Source organism: Salmo trutta, chromosome 12 (genome assembly GCF_901001165.1).
Source record: "Salmo trutta chromosome 12, fSalTru1.1, whole genome shotgun sequence".
NCBI lineage: Eukaryota > Metazoa > Chordata > Actinopteri > Salmoniformes > Salmonidae > Salmo > Salmo trutta.
This window is the reverse complement of record NC_042968.1, coordinates 79,829,366-79,849,703: the sequence shown is the minus strand read 5'-3', so window position 1 is coordinate 79,849,703 and position 20,338 is coordinate 79,829,366. Positions and strand designations below refer to the sequence as shown.

Genomic DNA, 20,338 nt, shown 5'->3' with positions numbered 1-20,338 from the left:
TACATTTCATTTCAAGCATTTTTTTTTTTGTACTGGCCCCCCGTGTGAATCGAACCCACAACCCTGGCGTTGCAAACACCATGCTCTACCAACTGAGCCACAGGGAAGACACTCACACACTCTCACTCACACACTCTCACTCACACATACCTGTGCAGGCTGACCTGCCATAAACTACCACAGATGTTGCCACACACTCACACACTCTCATTCACACACTCTCACTCACACACTCTCACTCACACACTCTCACTCACACATACCTGTGCAGGTGGGGACTGCATAGGGTTGTTGTCGAGGATGATGTGCTGCAGCTGCCTGAGTCTCCTGTAGACAGGAGGGATCTCTGTGATCTTATTGCAGGAGAAGTCCAGTCTGATGAGTGGCAGGTCAGCCAGCTCTGGGGAGAGAAAAAGAAAGAAAGCACAAGAGGCATGGGTTTGGATATAGAATAAGGAGAGAGATTATGGTAGACCTAGCTGGTATCTGTCACTGCTCTAGGGTCCAGAGAGGAGGGGTTGGTGAGGGAGAGAGGAGAGGACCAGGGGAGAGGATGTAGACTACTGCCTACCCTCAGACCAGGGGAGAGGACATAACAGCTACCTACCCTCAGACCAGGGGAGAGGACGTAGACAGCTACCTACCCTCAGACCAGGGGAGAGGACGTAGACAGCTACCTACCCTCAGACCAGGGGAGAGGATGTAGACAGCTACCTACCCTCAGACCAGGGGAGAGGACGTAGACAGCTACCTACCCTCAGACCAGGGGAGAGGACGTAGACAGCTACCTACCCTCAGACCAGGGGAGAGGACGTAGACAGCTACCTACCCTCAGACCAGGGGAGAGGACGTAGACAGCTACCTACCCTCAGACCAGGGGAGAGGACGTAGACAGCTACCTACCCTCAGACCAGGGGAGAGGACATAGACAGCTACCTACCCTCAGACCAGGGGAGAGGACGTAGACAGCTACCTACCCTCAGACCAGGGGAGAGGACGTAGACAGCTACCTACCCTCAGACCAGGGGAGAGGACATAACAGCTACCTACCCTCAGACCAGGGGAGAGGACGTAGACAGCTACCTACCCTCAGACCAGGGGAGAGGACGTAGACAGCTACCTACCCTCAGACCAGGGGAGAGGACATAGACAGCTACCTACCCTCAGACCAGGGGAGAGGACATAACAGCTACCTACCCTCAGGCAGCATGTGAAGACAGTTCCTCCTGATGTTGAGTTCCCGTAATGAACGGAGCCTCCCCACCTGAGGGGGCAGCACCTGTATCTCATTACAGCTGATGTCCTACAGGGGAAGACAGGAAGCAGGATGTCACACACAGACAGACCAGTAACAATATAGCTGCAGTGGTTTTTTTATCAGCTCTGGGCTTGTGCTCACCAGCTCCATCAGTTCTTTGGCCTTCCCAATCTCCTCTGGGACAGACAGTAGCTTGTTGTTGCTCACCACCAGCACTTTGAGAGGGAGGTTGAACAGGTATTTTGGCAATGTTGAGAGAAGGTTCCGGCTATAGAAACACAAAATACACATGTACAATATAGGCAGTATGAAAGTTTTATCCTGTGTGCAAGGATAACATTGGGGACATCAGGAAAAGATCAAGCAATGAATGTCTCCTCAATGGGTTAACAAAATGTTAGTGAAACAGAGGACCAGAGCAGACTGATATCCATGGCTGTGTTTACACAGGCAGTCCAATTCAGATTATTTTTCCACTAATTGGTCTTTTGACCAATCAGATCAGCTATTTTGCCAATAATTAGAAAAAAGCTCAGAATTGGCGTTGCGTGGGGAAACGCAGCCTAACTGTGTCTAGGAAATGAACCATTCAAAACAACATCACATAGTGTAGGCCTATTTCTCCCACTGTGAAAGAGGAAATGCTCTGGCTACTTGATCCTGTGAATCCCCTGAAAGGAGAACTCCATACTGAGATAAAGCAGAACAACAGTGAACATGGGCCCTTGTATTTCCTCTAGCCTGGTGATATCATGGTTGTAGAATCTTATGATGCTTCTTAGAACGAGGACTCCAGACACTTAGAATAACCTTACAGGAATGCACCTGGTGTAAGCTACCTGAGGCTTTTTTGAGCACGGTTATATTGCATTTAAAGGGCTACGGATAGCGGAAAGAAAATGTGATATTGAGTCAATGCTGCCATAATACTTAACTATACCAGGTTACTACAATGCTGATATCATGTTACAGTATGAGGTCATTGGGTCAACAGATCACACCACAGTGTTCCATGAGTCATCACTGACCTTATGTTTAGATAGGTCAGCACCTGCAAGTTGATGATGGCTTCAGGGATGCATTTGATGCAGTTGTGGTAGAGGTTGAGAGACTCAAGGGGGGCGAACAGACACACCTCTGGAGGGATCTCTGTGAGCCTGTTCTTCGACAGATCTGGGGGAGGGACAGACAAGAGACAGACAGCAGGTGAGGGTCATGGGTACACAGGGACTACATACTGTCATACATGTATGGTCAAATTCTTCATCAAGTAGCACAGATCAGGTGTTGGCTACTGTATGTATCAGGATGTAATGTAAGAAAGGATCCAAACAGTCTCTCCAGAAGCTGCTATACACTGTTAGAAAAAAGGGTTCTTAGGCTGACCCAATAGGAGAACCCTTTTTGGTTCCATGTAGAACCCTTTTGGGTTCCATGTAGAACTCTCTGTGGAAGGGGTTTTAAATGGAACCCAAAAGGATTCTACCTGGAACCAAAAAGGGTTCTTCAAAGGGTTATCCTATGGGGACAGCCGAAGAACCCTTTAAGATTCTAGATAGCACCTTTTTTCCTAAGAGTGTCGGTTGGGTCGGATGAAATCCTCTGGGAGAGTAAATTGATTCCAGGCAGTCTTGACTGGTCAATATGTCTGAATGAGTGATCAATGGGAAAATGGCATGTTTCTCAAAGACAGCTGAAATTACACTAGGCCTGAGCACAGTTCTATTACACACAGTCATATCCAGTTCCAGATTCAGTCAGTCTTTCCCATATCGATATATCCATTCAATGAGAGTAGTCTGGCCAACTCCTCTGCTTGTGTCTGTGTAATAGCTGTTGACCCATACTCTTTCAAATTCTGCATCAAACCAAAAGGAGTTGTATTATGACGTCTGCAGTACATGGCTAGACAAACCAAGCCTCGGGCCCGGGGAAAGAACATACATTGTAGGTTAATAATATTACATTGTATTACACACTTTAAACATATTCTATGGATCCCTTGGCCAAAAGTAGTTACATCTGTTGGTAGTAAAATGTAATATATATACAGTACCAGTCAAAAGTTTGGACACACCTACTCATTCAAGGGTTTTCTTTATTTTTACTATTTTCTACATTGTAGAATAATAGTGAAGACATCAAAACAATGAAATAACAAATGGCTAGAGAAGATCTGCAAAGAGGAGTGGGACAAAATCCCTGAGATGTGTGCAAACCTGGTGGCCAACTACAAGAAACGTCTGACCTCTGTGATTGCCAGCAAGGGTTTTGCCACCAAGCACAAAGTCATGTTTTGTTGAGGGGTCAAATACTTATTTCCCTCATTAAAATGCAAATCATTTTATAACATTTCTGACATGCGTTTTTCAGGATTTTTTTTGTTGTTATTCTGTCTCTAACTGTTCAAATAAACCTACCATTAAAATTATAGACTGATAATTTCTTTGTCAGTGGGCAAACGTACAAAATCAGCAGGGGATCAAATACTTTTTTCCCCTCACTGTATATATTACAGTTGAAGTCGGAAGTTTACATACACCTTAGCCAAATACATTTAACCTCAGTTTTTCACAATTCCTGACATTTAATCCTAGTAAAAATTCCCTGTCTTAGGTCAGTTAGGATCACCGCTTTATTTTAAGAATGTAAAATGTCAGAATAATAGTTAAGAGAATTATTTATTTCATCTTTTATTTCTTTCATCACATTCCCAGTGGGTCAGAAGTTTATATACACTCAATTAGTATTTGGTAGCATTGCCTTTAAATTGTTTAACTTGGGTCAAACGTTTCGGGTAGCCTTCCACAAGCTTCCCACAATAAGTTGGGTGAATTTTGGCCAATTCCTCCTGACAGAGCTGGTGTAACTGAGTCAGGTTTGTAGGCCTCCTTGCTCGCACACACTTTTTCAGTTCTGCCCACAAATTCTCTATAGGATTGAGGTCAGGGCTTTGTGATGTCCACTCCAATACCTTGACTTTGTTGTCCTTACGCCATTTTGCCACAACTTTGGAAGTATGCTTGGGGTCATTGTCCATTTGGAAGACCCATTTGCGACCAAGCTTTAACTTCCTGACTGATGCCTTGAGATGTTGCTTCAATATATCCACATCATTTTCCTACCTCATGATGCCATCTATTTTGTGAAGTGCAGTAGTCCCTCCTGCAGCAAAGCACCCCCACAACATGATGTTGCCACCCCCGTGCTTCACGGTTGGGATGGTGTTCTTCGGCTTGCAAGCATCCCCCTTTTTCCTTCAAACATAATGATGGTCATTATGGCCAAACAGTTCAATTTTTGTTTCATCAGACCAGAGGACATTTCTCCAAAAAGTACGATCTTTGTCCCCATGTGCAGTTGCAAACCGTAGTCTGGCTTTTTTATGGCGGTTTTGGAGCACTGGCATCTTCCTTGCTGAGCGGCCTTTCAGGTTATGTCGATATAGGACTTGTTTTACTGTGGATATTGATACTTTTGTACCTGTTTCCTCCAGCATCTTCACAAGGTCCTTTGTTGTTGTTCTAGGCTTGATTTGCACTTTTCGCACCAAAGTACGTTCCTCTCTAGGAGACAGAATGCGTCTCTTTCCTGAGTGGAATGACGGCTGCGTGGTCCCATGGTGTTTATACTTGCGTACTGTTGTTTGTGCAGATGAACATGGTACCTTCAGGCGTTTGGAAATTGCTCCCAAGGATAACCTTCTTCTGAGGTCTTGGCTGATTTCTTTTGATTTTCCCATGATGTCAAGCAAAGAGGCACTGAGTTTAAAGGTAGGACTTGAAATACATCCACAGGTACACTGCCAATTGACTCAAATTATGTCCATATCAGAAGCTTCTAAAGCCATGACATCATTTTCTGGAATTTTCCAAGCTGTTTAAAGACACAGTCAACTTAGTGTATGTAAACTTCTGACCCACTGGAATTATGATACAGTGAATTATAAGTGAAATAATCTGTCTGTAAACAATTGTTGGAAAAATTACTTGTCATGCACAAAGTAGATGTCCTAACCGACATGTCAAAACTATAGTTTGTTAACAAGAAATTTATGGAGTGGTTGAAAAACGAGTTTTAATGACCCCAACCTAAGTGTATGTAAACTTCCGACTTCAACTATATATATATATTTTTTTATAGACCTGGCCGCGGACCCCCTGCAGTACCGCTGACCCCACTTTGAGAACCCCTGGTGTAAAGAGAGTATAAACATGTTGCCCTCGTTCACAGTAATATTTAGCTGAATTAATTAGACTCACAGGGCTTACTCATTTCATGGGTCATGAAACGGTGCGTAATGAGAAGATTGATAAAGAGAGGTGGAGAGAAGAGATGCAAGAGAGACAGCCGTGAAGAACACGTCACTGCCCCTTTCAGATAAGTTTGTATGGTTGTGGTGCAGTAGGCCCATCCCTCTGTCCAATAATTGATGTGATGGCGAGTGGAGTGCCTGGCACATTGTACTGTACCCCTCCTCAGCCTAAGCTCTAGCCTCAGCTCTAACCTCAGCTCCATCCCCAGCAGTGGTATCTGGCAGCCACCACTGCCTCTCAGAGAACCAATGAATAAGATGATGTCTGGAGGAAGAGCCTCCTCCTCCACCCCCTGGAACAGACTCACTGCAGTTCCTCCATTCACAAATGACACGGTCTACAATACAGCTACTGTACCTACCTATTGCACCACTCTCCATTCACAACAAGCTGCCTACTCTAGTTTACCACCTCCTCAATTCCTCACACACTATTCTACCACAACCACACTGTGCGTTACAACTGAAATTCCGTCACATGGTTCATGCACAATGTGGAATGATCACTATAGCTCTGTTCACTGCATATTCTGTCTATTCTAACAACATCTGTGTATCTTCCTGTGTGTGTATCTTCCTGTGAATGTATCTGTAATGTAAGAGGCCTATCAGTGTGTGATCCCATATGTGAGAAGTCTAGGCTCTGCATATGTGTCCCTCACTCTGTGAAGGAGAGTTCTGCAGTGCTCCGTGAAGGAACTGTGAAGGCCCTGGCTACCGATACCATGGCAACCACACGCAGAGAGGAGGGGAGCGGCAAGCAACTGAATCTGCAAGACGCTCACATGAGGGGGACGTCTGTATATGCCTTGATATGCGTGTCTGTGTTTGCTTCAGTAGTGCATGCTTGCATGCAAAGGAGGGAAGGAGGTTGTGCTGATACAACTGATTTCTAAATGAAACTAAAACAAAGGTCGAGCTCCTCAAACACAGAGGGAGTTGGTTCCTGAACAATCTAACAAACTGACCTCAGCCCTGTGTCTGTATGTATGGGCGAGTGTTCAGCATGGTGAGTAGGAGGGTGTTGTCTGCCAAAACAATGCTGTCTATTTAATTAGAGGGCAGAGAAGGCAGGACTAAAGCTTTATCTCTAGGCCACTCGCAGGCCTTGGTAGACTACTTGATATTATGGCCTTGTTTTTCTCTCATCACTAATCTCAAAGCCAAGACTGCATAAAGATGCCCAACGGATCCTTGCATTTAAACAAGCTCAAATCCAGATATTTTATTGTCTTTCTGTACATCTTTAACCTGTAAAAGCCCAACCAGGATGAATTCCAATTGCATCTCCTCCACTCATGAGAGACGTATTCCTTTCTTTCAGGTTTTCTGGGAATTACCAGTCAGGCAAATGATAATAGGAACCTGGGGCTACCATCCAGTCAAATCTCACATGGCAGAGACTAGCCATCAAAGGCAAAGTGGGATCACAACAAGCATCAATGCTAGTCAGACCCCACTGTTTATCACACACATTGTAGCTCAGTATTGTAGCTCTGTTCAGAGAGAAAGAGCTGTTTTGGATGAACATAAGGGGGCCATCTCTGAGTAAGCCTGTTACAAATTGCAGCATTTACTGTGTGGGAGACATTTCCATAAGGAAGTGTTTGTGTTTAACTCCGTTCCTGAGGCAGAGTTCTGAGGCAGGAAGATGGATACATCATTGCTCCATCACATGAAATGTGACAAAAACTCCAATAACCTCCTCAGATTTAGGGCTGGCACAATTACCATATAACCGACGGTTATGGATGAAGACCGTCATGAAATAAAATAACAGTCTTAACCGTTTAAAAATACAGTATATATCTTTTTTTTACAAACAGTTGACTGAAGACGGGACAGCCGGGCATTCTGCAGTTGAGTCCGTTTCCGCTGTAACATGGGTTCTTAACAACATGATGAAACTGTTGCTGCTTGCTGAAACAAGAAACTAGCGGAACGAGTCTTCGGTTGCCTAGGCAACGGCCCCCACAATGCATCAGCAGCACACAGCAATATAATTCATTCTAATTTCTAGCATTCTATTTCTATGGCAGCACAATGCAGTCAGGAGCAAAGGAGAGGAGAAAAGGTGCGTCTATAAATGTTCTATTCATACGTATTACGGAGACCGCGGTCATTTTGGCTGGCCAATTACCGTCATCCAAAATTCTATGACTGTCACGACCCCACTCGGAGCAGATGTCAACATGCACACTGCATCAAAGACTCTGTAGAACAGGGAACACAATCTACATTCCAGTGAGATGGGTCCTCGTGAAATATACCTGCACTTATTGCAATATACACTGCATTCGGAAAGTATTCAGACCCCTTGACTTTTTCCACATTTTGTTACGTTACAGCCTTATTCTGAAATGGATTCAATTGTTTTTTTACCTCATCAATCTACACACACAATACCCCATAATGACAAAGCAAAAACCCGTTTTTAGACATTTTTGCAAATGTATAAATAAAACAAAACTGAAATATCACATTTACATAAGTATTCAGACCCTTTACTCAGTACTTTGTTGAAGCACCTTTGGCAGCATTTACAGCCTTGAGTCTTCTTAGGTATGACGGTACAAGTTTGGCACACCTGTATTTGGGGAGTTTATCCCATTCTTCTCTGCAGATCCCCTCAAGCTCTGTCAGGTTGGATGGGGAGTGTCGCTGCACAGCTATTTTCAGGTCTCTCCATAGATGTTCGATCGGGTTCAAGTCTGGGCTCTGGCTGGGCCACTCAAGGACATTCAGAGACCTGTCCCAAAGCCACTCCTTCGTTGTCTTGGCTGTGTGCTTAGGGTCGTTGCCCTGTTGGAAGGTGAACATCGCCTGAGCGATCTGGAGCAGATTATCATCAAGGATCTCTGTGTACTTTGCTCTGTTCATCTTTCCCTCAATCCTGACTAGTCTCCCAGTCTCTGCCACTGAAAAACATCCCCACAGCATGATGCTGCCACCACCATGCTTCACCGTAGGGATAGTGCCAGGTTTCGTCCAGACGTGACACTTGGCATTCAGGCCAAAGAGTTCAATCTTGTTTCTCATGGTGTGAGAGTCCTTTAGGTGCCTTCTGGCAAACTCCAAGCGGGCTGTCATGTGCCTTTTACTGAGGAGTGGCTTCCGTCTGGCCACTCTACCATAAAGGCTTGATTGGTGGAGTGCTGCAGAGATGGTTGTCCTTCTGGAAGGTTCTCCCATCTTCACAGAGGAACTCTGGAGCTCTGTCAGAGTGACCATTGGGTTCTTGGTGACCTCCCTGACCATGGCCCTTCTCCCCCGATTGCTCAGTTTGGCAGGGTGGCCAGCTCTAGGAAGAGTCTTGGTGGTTTCAAACTTCTTCCATTTAAGAATGATGGAGGCCACTGTGTTCTTGGGGACCTTCAATGCTGCAGATATATTTTGGTACCCTTCACCAGATCTGTGCCTCAACACAATCCTGTCTCGGAGCTCTACGGATAATTCCTTTGACCTCATGGCTTGGTTTTTGCTCTGACATGCACTGTCAACTGTGATACCTTATATAGACAGGTGTGTGCCTTTCCAAATCATGTCCAATCATTTGAATTTACCACAGGTGGACTCCAATCAAGTTGTTGAAACATCAAGGATGATCAATGGAAACAGGAGGCACCTGAGCTCAATTTTTCTAGTCTCATAGCAAAGGGTCTGAATATTTATGTAAAGTTATTTAGGTTTTTTATTTATTTACAAAAAATCTAAAAACATGTTTTCTCTTTGTCATTATGGGGTATTGTGTGTAGATTAATGAGGGGGAAAAAAATAATTGTATACATTTTTAGAATAACGCTGTAACAAAATGTGGAAAAAATGAAGGTGTCTGAATACTTTATGAATACACTGTAATAAGTCAGTGTCCTCATAAATGGTGTAGAATAATGCTAATTACCTTGACAGGTGAACTTGACCCACTTCATCAGTGAGAAGGAATGCCGGTTAATCAGCTAGGGTGTGATTAGTGATTACCATAATAGTGAGGAGTCTTTTCCTGCCTCTCACCAGTCAGCCACCAAACCCACAGCAGTACCAGCCCTGTTCCTCTCCTCCCGCCTGCAGGAAACCTGGGGGCACCTCATTAAATATTCAGATGGCAGCCCATTCAGTGAGGTCAGAATATGATTGGCATGCGTATGAGAGACAGAGTGAGAGATAGGAAGAGTGTGAGAGAGAGAGAAAGAGCTATAGGAAGAATGTGAGAGAGGGGATAGAGAGAGAGAAGAAGAAACAGAAAGAGGAAGAGAGAGAGAAAGAGACAGAGAAAGAGCAAGTGAAAGAGAGTGAAACAGAGAGAGAGAGAGCAGGCCTAGATTCCAGGCCATCTTGGATAGAGAGTGGAGCCAGCCCCTACACATCCTCATGACAGTTGGGAAAGGGTTGTCCCCACACCAAGCTGTATTACCCACAACTCCTGCTCCCCATTCTCTATGTATATGTGAAATCCCCTTCCTGCGTGCTCCATGTCTTAGAGTCCAATTGATTTTCTCCACACCCTATCCATCAACATGGCTGTAGACATGTAGAGCACAACACCAAGAGGAATCATTCAGAGCAACACAGGAGAAGCAGACAACAGCTCTTCAACCTAAGATAATGCTAATGCACAAGCCCCATTCTTTTCACGGACAGAAATGAATGATCTAGTAATGATATAATGCATGTTCGTTAGTGATAATCATTTTAACAAGGATCAAAGCAGAAGTGTCCTAGACCTGGCAACACAATCCTCGGCTTTGGCATGTGACGTGACAAAGCGAATTCGACAGACATGTCATAAGGTTCCTCATACAGACAGGCAGACAGGCAGACAGGCAGCGTGGAGAGGCAGTGATGGGAACCCCATGTGACAGTGACATCTCTAATCCTCAACCTCCTGTCCCTCACTGCACAGCCAGAGAGAAGGGGCCCGTGATGCCTTAGAGGACTGCTGTATAACCCTGGTCTGCCTGGCTACATCACAGAGAGCTAGCCAGGCAAATACACCAATATCTTATACCAAGCCTAATCGTGGTGGGCTAACGCACAAACAAATCAACCCCTGTTACTGCCAGTAAATGAGCTTGTAGAGAAGTCACAGTGCCCTATTTCACAGCCTTTCAGGTGGAGGGCTGTGTGGAGAGGCTGATGATGATGGAGGGGGCAGGGGGGAACCTATCGTCTCAGCTGTGTACCAGAGGGAGTATAATCCCCCCCTCCCCACGTCACTCCTCCAGGGACCTCTCTATCCACAGCAGGGTCACCCTCTCAGTGGAAGATGGGGAGAGGAGAGGGTGAAGATCACTCTATATCACTCCCACTCACAACCTGAGGATGTATCATTCCACCTCCCCAGAGACTCCTCCATTACTCCATCAGCCAGAGGGGAGAAAAAAGGCCTACGGTATTGCTTTGGGGCAGTAGACCCCAACAGAAATGCAACCCCCTCCCCTTGTTATTCACCCCAACCTTGGGCTACGTCCGAGTATGAAAAATACTCCTGACCAAGGTCAGAGGATAATGTAAAGATAATGTTTGACCTTGCGCCCAAATCACATCAACATTTTGAAGATTGCGAGTCAATTCACTCTTTGACAACTGTGATGAATTAGGCGTGGTCACACACAGTTCAGAAAGATTGACATTTTCGAAAGAAAATGTGTGTTTATTCACACAAACATTCCCATATACTCATGCCTTAAACACACACGTGCACTCTGATGTGTGTGTGTGTGGTGGGGATGTGTCTCTGCTGATGCAGGTTTAATTGGCCCAGTTGAGCCTGTGTGTGATGGAGCCTGAGCTCTGGATAATCATGGGCTGACACAGTAATTACAGACCTGTGTGAGGAGCTGCACAGCCCCTGGTAAAGATACACACACACAGACATACACACACAGACATACACACACAGACATACACAGCCCAGCTCAATTATGACATATTACATACGATTACAGCAGATACATCAGCACCAATTCAACTATTTAGCAACACATTCATTGGCTTAATTGAATACGAGTCCATAGCTATTGGGAAGTACTGTATGTAGAGTCACACATGGATTCAGGAAAATACACATATTGATCTCTGTTCTCTCCCACACAAACACAAAGCCTCCTGTCTTTATCTCTGTCTGTCAGACACAAACACAGACACATCTAGACAGACAAAAGTGCTCGCTCTTTCACACACACACACACACACACACACACACACACACACACACACACACACACACACTAATGTGAGGCTTGAGGCTTAAGGCACAGCTTCAGCAGCCAGTAAAGGCTTTGCTGCCAATTCTGTGCTGATAGCTAGTCTTCCAACATGCATCATTCATGTTGTACAGCGTAGGTGAGCCTCGATTTCAAATACGTGTTCCCCATGTTACAGGCTCATCCCTATCCTGTGATGTCAGAGCGCAGGAGCGCTGTATGGGAGCGGTGAGAGAGCAGCCCTTCATCTAAAAGGCTTTTGTTCTCTCACATGGCCAAGGCACACAGGACCAAGCTCCTCTAACTCTGACTTTCAGCAGAACAACAAATCCCAGACAGACACATGAATCTGAGGGCCCACAGACACAGACTGGGAGACAGACAGACTAAAGAGAGGAGGAGACAGACTGGCCAGACAGACATGAGGGAGAGGTGAGGAGAGAGACAGACTCAAGCATCTCTCTTCTGATGATATGCGCAGGAAGACAACGGTTGGTGGATGTGCTGTGAATCTAAAGGCTCATCTCTCCCATTAAATCAACCCAACTGACAGACATGTTCCAAAGTCAAAACGTTGTCAGCCCTTCTCATATGTTGCCTGAAGCAGTAGTTGACTGTTCCCCTTTCCCCCTGAAGGGAAGACCAGGGTTGGCCCAAGCTCACTTCTAGACTTAGACCTGGAGGTTATGAAGGGGACCCCCTGCTGGGCTCAACAAAGGTCTGGCCACTCGTGTTTGGGGAACATTTGAAGTACACTGGTCGTTGGGGAAGGGGGTGGGGAGAAGAGTGATGCTGTCCATTTCTCTTTCTCCATCCTTGCCTCTGACCAAACGCCATCTGTGGCATAAGCAGGCAGACAGACAGGCAGACATCTGTTAATGCCCAAAGAGCTCAAGCAGAACAGGATCGGCGAGGCTGACTACCCCCAGCCAAACCACCAGGCTGACTACCCCCAGCCAAACCACCAGAATGACTACCCCCCCCCCAGCCAAACCACCAGTATGACAACCCCCCCCCCGAGCCAACCCACCAGTATGACAACCCCCCCAGCCAAACCACCAAGCTGACTGACTACCCTCCAGCCAAACCACAAAGCTGACTACCTACCCCCCAGCCAAACCACCAAGCTGACTACCTACCCCCCAGCCAAACCACCAAGCTGACTACCTACCCCCCAGCCAAACCACCAAGCTGACTACCTACCCCCCCAGCCAAACCACCAAGCTGACTACCTACCCCCCAGCCAAACCACCAAGCTGACTGACTACCCCCCCGCCAAACCACCAAGCTGACTACCTACCCCCCGCCAAACCACCAAGCTGACTACCTACCCCCCAGCCAAACCACCAAGCTGACTGACTACCCCCCAGCCAAACCATCAAGCTGACTACCTATCCCCCAGCCAAACCACCAAGCTGACTACCTACCCCCCAGCCAAACCACCAAGCTGACTGACTACCCCCCAGCCAAACCACCAAGCTGACTGACTACCCCCCAGCCAAACCACCAAGCTGACTGACTACCCCCCAGCCAAACCACCAAGCTGACTACCTACCCCCCAGCCAAACCACCAAGCTGACTGAATACCCCCCAGCCAAACCACCAAGCTGACTACCTACCCCCCAGCCAAACCACCAAGCTGACTGACTACCCCCCAGCCAAACCACCAGGCTTGACTACACTCCCCCAGCCAAACCACCAGGCTTGACTACACCCCCCAGCCAAACCACCAGGCTTGACTACACCCCCCAGCCAAACTACCAGGCTTGACTACACCCCCCAGCCAAACCACCAGGCTTGACTACCCCCCAGCCAAACCACCAGGCTTGACTACCTCCCAGCCAAACCACCAGGCTTGACTACCCCCCAGCCAAACCACCAGGCTTGACTACCCCCCAGCCAAACCACCAGGCTTGACTACCTCCCAGCCAAACCACCAGGCTTGACTACACCCCCCAGCCAAACCACCAGGCTTGACTACACCCCCCAGCCAAACCACCAGGCTTGACTACACCCCAGCCAAACCACCAGGCTGACTACCCCCCAGCCAAACCACCAGGCTGACTACCCCCCAGCCAAACCACCAGGCTTGACTACCCCCCCAGCCAAACCACCAGGCTTGACTACCCCCCCAGCCAAACCACCAGGCTTGACTACCCCCCCAGCCAAACCACCAGGCTGACTACCCCCCAGCCAAACCACCAGGCTTGACTACCCCCCAGCCAAACCACCAGGCTTGACTACCCCCCAGCCAAACCACCAGGCTTGACTACCCCCCAGCCAAACCACCAGGCTTGACTACCCCCCAGCCAAACCACCAGGCTTGACTACACCCCAGCCAAACCACCAGGCTGAAGCCTCTTCATCAAGTCAGGAAAGGACATTCAATGTGGGGTGGCAGGTAGCCTAGTGGTTAGAGCGTTGGGCCAGTAACCAAAAAGTTGCTAGATCGAATCCCTGAGCTGACAAGGTAAAAATCTGTTGTTCTCCCCCTGACCAAGGCAGTTAACCCACTGTTCCTAGGCCATCATTGTAAATAAGAATTTGTTCTTAACTGACTTGCCTAGTAAAATAAATATTACTTTTTTTTTTTTAAGTAATAGATAAAGCCTGACTGATATGGATGCTGAGAGCAGAAAGAGGTTGGAAGGTTGAATTAACTTGTAGGACAAGTATGTTGTGAATGTAAATAGGAAATGCTCCCGCCATACCTTGTCCAGTGGCTGTTGCTTATCGTCTCGCAAAATAATGATATAAATGCACCTTAAGTTAGGCTTGATATGTAGAGTCTTTATTATCCCAAAGGTGTAATTCATTTTGCAGCACGTACTGAGAAACACAATGACAATAAAAATAGACAAAGACAGTATATGTAGCACACAATACTATGACAGCTAGTTGAGGAAGCTGATTGTAGCTGGAATGAAGGCGAGTGTAGGCCTGTTAGTTTTAAACTTAGGGAGCCCGTATCTGCGCTCTGAGGGAAGAATCGTAAATTAATCAAATAAGGAATGCTCTAAGGAGTCCCTCAGAATGGGCTGCCTATGGGCAAGGCTTGATATTAGTGTAGGTATGAGCTAGACTTAACCAAACCATGACATTTAGCTTGCACTCTCTGATAATTACCCCTCAGGAAGAGTGGTGGAATAAATCCTCACTTAGCCAAAGGCATTGATGCGCTGGGCTGCAAAATGGCTGACATTTATCACAAAGGTTAGGGTAGCACATTGTTGGTTGATGAAGGACAGGCGCAAATGTCCCTTTTTACTAGAACATTTCCCTTCAACTGAGTTTTTTGTGTGAATTCCATCTTACAACGTAACACGTCGCATAATTCATTGTAATAGAATTGTCAGTAGTCTAAAGAACACCAGACAAGACCACAACAGAAACAGAGGGTGACAGTGAGAGCTCTTCTATGTTAGCATAGGCCTACATCTTTTGGCTGGATTTAACTTACATGTAATGTCCATTCTGATATTTGTAACGCAAAGCCACAAAGTCATAAAATCTGATTTTAAACCTAATATTAACCACCCTGATGCCTAACACTTACTTAAATTAAGACCAAAAGCACATTCTTGTTTTCATTCATTTTTACAGTTTAGACAATTTTGACTTTGCAGCTGGCCTGTCATTTGGGGCGGCAGGTAGCCTAGTGGTTAGAGCGTTGGACTAATAACCGCAAAGGTTGCTAGATTGAATCCCTGAGCTGACAAGGTAAAAATCTATTGTCCTGCCCCTGAACAATGCAGTTAACCCACCAGGTTGTCATTGTAAATAAGAATTTGTTCTTAACTGACTTGCCTAGTTAAATAAAGGTTAAGAATAAATACAAATCTAGTGGAAATTGCTCAGTCCTGCCTCCAGGACAAAACTCATCCCATTAAACATCAACCTGCAGATGTTTATTGATTAGTATCACTTAATACAATACAGCATAGAATGTATACAATAATTTGTTTTGAACTAACAATATTCTGTCACTGTCAAAGTACAATCTTAATTTAGAGAGTAGTAGTAGTGATGATATGGGGGGGGGGGTAAACCAATACTGTAACATATCAGGATATTATTTCCTACAATATATCATATTGTTTTGACAACATCGGAATAATGTTTTTGCGCTAGTTGGCTGTACCTGCACTAAAACTCAATTTTAATAAGGGAGCCAATTAGTTTTCAGCACTTCTATTTCCATGACTGATCAAAACTCTCATGGCTCACTCTGCAGCAGACATATGGAGAACCATACGTTTGGAACATTGAAACACAAAATCACAGTATCGAATCACAATACATGTAGAATCGTGAGAATCACAATACATATAGAATCATGAGAATCACAATACATATAGAATCATGAGAATCACAATACAAATAGAATCATGAGAAATACAATACATATAGAATCATGAGAATCACAATACATATCTTATCGCCACTTAAGTATGGTGATAATATCGTATTGTGAGGTCACTGACAATTCCCAGACTTAGAGAGCACGTAGACTTGATTAACAAAATATCAACAATAGAACTCCAAGTGCAGACAAACATCCTGATCTGGCTGGCATGTGTTCAGACTTTTTGTTCTTTTTTTCAAGCAAGCATATCTAAAAAGGATCATACACAAACACAGTTTCCAAACAAGTCCCTGGTTTCAGAGGAACTAAGAGTCTTTCCTTGCAGAATAAAGTCAAAGTAGCATGGGTGTTAAGTGTGGATCAGCCTGTTTAGAAACCTCATGGTCATTTGACACAGGGGTGTCTGTCTGGACTCCCCACCTTTTAAAGGTCAAGCATTGATTTCCTCGCCCACTGTGTCTGTCTGCCCATCTTCACCCAGAGAGATAGTATAGAGGTGAGGGAGCCAGGGAGGCTTGGTTGGAATGCTGCCTGTACAGGCTGTACACAATAGCACTGTGTGGTTTCAAGTTTCAAAGTTGATTCGCCACGTGCACAGGAGACAACAGTGTAAAACAGTACTGTGAAATTCTTTCTTGAGAGCTCTTTTCCAACAATAAAGTGATAATAATTATAATAATAAATATAGATAATAAAAGGAAAAACACACAAAGTACGATATAAGTTGAAGAAACACGAGAATGCAAGTATATACAGGTCTGTATCTTATTCAATATTCAGGGGTACTGGAGTGGTTGAGGTGGGTTTATACATAAAAATGTACTGGTAGTAGATGGCGCCGAAGACCATGGCTGACGTTGTTATTTTTTTGCGTTTTGTATAACTTATTTTTTTTACTTATTTTGTACATAATGTTGCTGCTACAGTCTCTTATGACCGAAAATAACTTCTGTACATCAGAAAAGCGATTACTTACCGCGGACTGGAAGAAACGTTTTCCTTTAACGAGTCCGACGAGAAGGATATCCTGCTTTCACTGGAACAGGCCCAGATACACGCCTTTTGCGTGAAGAAAAGATGTCGGAAAAGGGGACACAGATCGGGGATCCTTCTGAGAATCCGGAGGCGAGCTCGTAAACTCCCAATGCCTTCCATTCTTCTTGCTAACGTGCAATCGTTAGAAAATAAAATTGATGACCTAATATTAAGATTATCCTACCAACGGGACATTAAAAACTGCAACATCTTATGTTTCACCGAAACGTGGCTGAAAGAAGAAACTGACAATATAGAGCTGGAGGGATTTTCCATGCACCGGCAGAACAGAGACGCTACCTCTGGTAAGACGAGGGGTGGGGGTGTGTGTCTTTTTGTCAATTACAGCTGGTGCGCGATGTTGAATATTAAAGAAGTCTTGAGGTATTGCTCGCCTGAGGTAGAGTACATTATGATAAGCTGTCGACCGCATCTACTAAGAGAGTTATCATCTGTATTATTCATAGCTGTCTATTTACCAACACAAAGCGAAGCTGGCACTAAGACCGCTCTCAACCAACTCTATAAGGCCATAAACAAAGAGAAAATGCTCACCCAGAAGCGGCGCTCCTAGTGGCCGGGGTCTTTAATGCAGGGAAACTAAAACAGTTTTACCAAATTTTTACCAGCATGTCACATGTGCAACCAGGGTAAAAAAATCCTAGACCACCTTTACTCCACACACAGAGATGCATAAAAAGCTCTCTCCCGCCCTCCTTTTGGCAAATCTGACAATAATTCTATCCTCCTGATTCCTGCTTACAAGTAAAAACTAAAGCAGGAAGTAGCAGTGACTTTCTCAATACGGAAGTGGTCAGATGACACGGATGCTACACTACAGGACTGTTTTGCTAGCACAGACTGGAATACGTTCCGGGATTCAGCCAATGGCATTGAGGAATACACCACCTCAGTCATTGGCTTCATCAATAAGTGCATCGATGATGTCGTCCCCACAGTGACTGTACGTACAGTTGAAGTTGGAAGTTTACATACACTTAGGTTGGAGTCATTAAAACTTGTTTTTCAACCACTCCAAAAATGTCTTGGTAACAAACTATAGTTTTGGCAAGTCGTTTAGGACATCTACTTTGTGCATGGCACAATAACTTTTTCCAACAATTGTTTACAGACAGATTATTTCACTTATAATTCACTGTATCACAATTCCAGTGGGTGAGAAGTTTACATACATTAAGTCGACTGTGCCTTTAAACAGCTTGAAAAATTCCAGAAAATGATGTCATGGCTTTAGAAGCTTCTGATAGGCTAATTGACATCATTTGAGTCAATTGGAGGTGTACCTGTGGATGTATTTCAAGGCCTACCTTCAAACTCACTGCCTCTTTGCTTGACATCATGGGGAAATCAAAAGAAATCAGCCAAGACCTCAGAAGAAATATTGTAGACCTCCACAAATCTGGTTCATTCTTGGGAGCAATTTCCAAACGCCTGAAGGTACCAGGTTCATATGTACAAACAATAGTACGCAAGTATAAACACCATGGGACCACGCAGCCGTCATACCGCTCAGGAAGGAGACGCGTTCTGTCTCCTAGAGACGAACGTACTTTGTCGCGAAAAGTGCAAATCAATCCCAGAACAACAGCAAAGGACCTTGTGAAGATGCTGGAGGAAACAGGTACAAAGGTATTTATATCCACAGTAAAACGAGTCCTATATCGACATAACCAGAAATGCCGTTCAGCAAGGAAGAGGCCACTGCTCCAAAACCGCCATAAAAAAGCCAGACTACGGTTTGCAACTGCACATGGGGACAAAGATCGTACTTTTTGGAGAAATGTCCTCTGGTCTGATGAAACAAAAATTTAACTGTTTGGCCATAATGACCATTGTTATGTTTGGAGGAAAAAGGGGGAGGCCTGCAAGCCGAAGAACACAATCACAACCATGAAGCACGGGGGTGGCAGCATCATGTTGAGGGGTTGCTTTGCTGCAGGAGGAACTGGTGCACTTCACAAAATAGATGGCATCATGAGGTAGGAAAATTATGTGGATATATTGAAGCAACATCTCAAGGCATCAGTCAGGAAGTTAAAGCGTGGTCGCAAATGGGTCTTCCAAATGGACAATGTCCCCAAGCATACTTCCAACGTTGTGGCAAAATGGCTTAAGGACAACAAAGTCAAGGTATTGGAGTGGCCATCACAAAGCCCTGACCTCAATCCTATAGAAAATGTGTGGGCAGAACTGAAAAAGCGTGTGCGAGCAAGGAGGCCTACAAACCTGCCTCAGTTACACCAGCTCTGTCAGGAGGAGTGGGCCAAAATACACCCAACATATTGTGGGAAGCTTGTGGAAGGCTACCCAAAACGTTTGACCCAAGTTAAACAGTTTTAAAGGCAATGCTACCAAATACTAATTGAGTTTATGTAAACTTCTGACCCACTGGGAATGTGATGAAAGAAATAAAAGCTGAAATAAATCACTCTCTGTCATGACTTCCGCCGAAGTCGGTCCCTCTCCTTGTTCGGGCGGTCGACGTCACCGATCTTCTAGCCATCACTGATCCATTTTTCATTTTCCATTGGTTTTGTCTTGTCTTCCTGCACACCTGGTTCCAATCCCATCAATTTCATGTTGTGTATTTAACCCTCTGTTTCCCATCATGTCCTTGTCAGAGATTGTTTGTTTTGTTTGTTCGTGAATTATGTATTGGTGCGTGACGGGTTCTTGTACCCACTTTTATTTATTATGTACTTTGGTTTTGGAGTTTATTAAAGGCTATTAAACTACTCCATTTATACCAAGTTCGATTCTCCTGCGCCTGACTTCCCTGCCACCTACACACACGACATTACACTCTCAACTATTATTCTGACATTTCACATTCTTAAAATAAAGTGGTGATCCTAACTGACCTAAGACAGGGAATTTTTACTAAGATGAAATGTCAGGAATTGTGAAAAACTGAGTTTAAATGTATTTGGCTAAGGTGTATGTGAACGTCCAACTTCAACTGTAGGTGTTCCTTTTGTCCAGGTGGGAAAGGGCAGTGTGGAGTGCAATAGAGATTGCATCATCTGTGGATCTGTTGGGGCAGTTTGCGAATTGGACTGGGTCTCGGGTGTTCGGGAGGATGCTGTTGATGTGTTTTCTTCTCCCTTGAACTGCACTGCTGGTTAAGGGCTTGTAAGTAA

At 45.1% G+C, this 20,338-nt stretch overlaps 1 protein-coding gene across 4 annotated transcripts in view; it reads right to left on the bottom strand.

Annotated features, from left to right (window-relative positions):
- LOC115204327 (leucine-rich repeat and calponin homology domain-containing protein 2) overlaps window positions 1–20,338 on the bottom strand; it is a 73,848-nt gene that overhangs the window by 34,035 nt on the left and 19,475 nt on the right. For all 4 annotated transcript variants that reach the window (XM_029769814.1, XM_029769810.1, XM_029769812.1 and 1 more), the window contains exons 2-5: window positions 2,287–2,431; window positions 1,400–1,526; window positions 1,198–1,303; window positions 264–400 (exon numbers count right to left, since the gene is read on the bottom strand). In XM_029769814.1, the coding sequence (XP_029625674.1) occupies window positions 264–400; window positions 1,198–1,303; window positions 1,400–1,526; window positions 2,287–2,431 (515 nt within the window). The remainder of the gene's footprint in view (window positions 1–263; window positions 401–1,197; window positions 1,304–1,399; window positions 1,527–2,286; window positions 2,432–20,338) is intronic.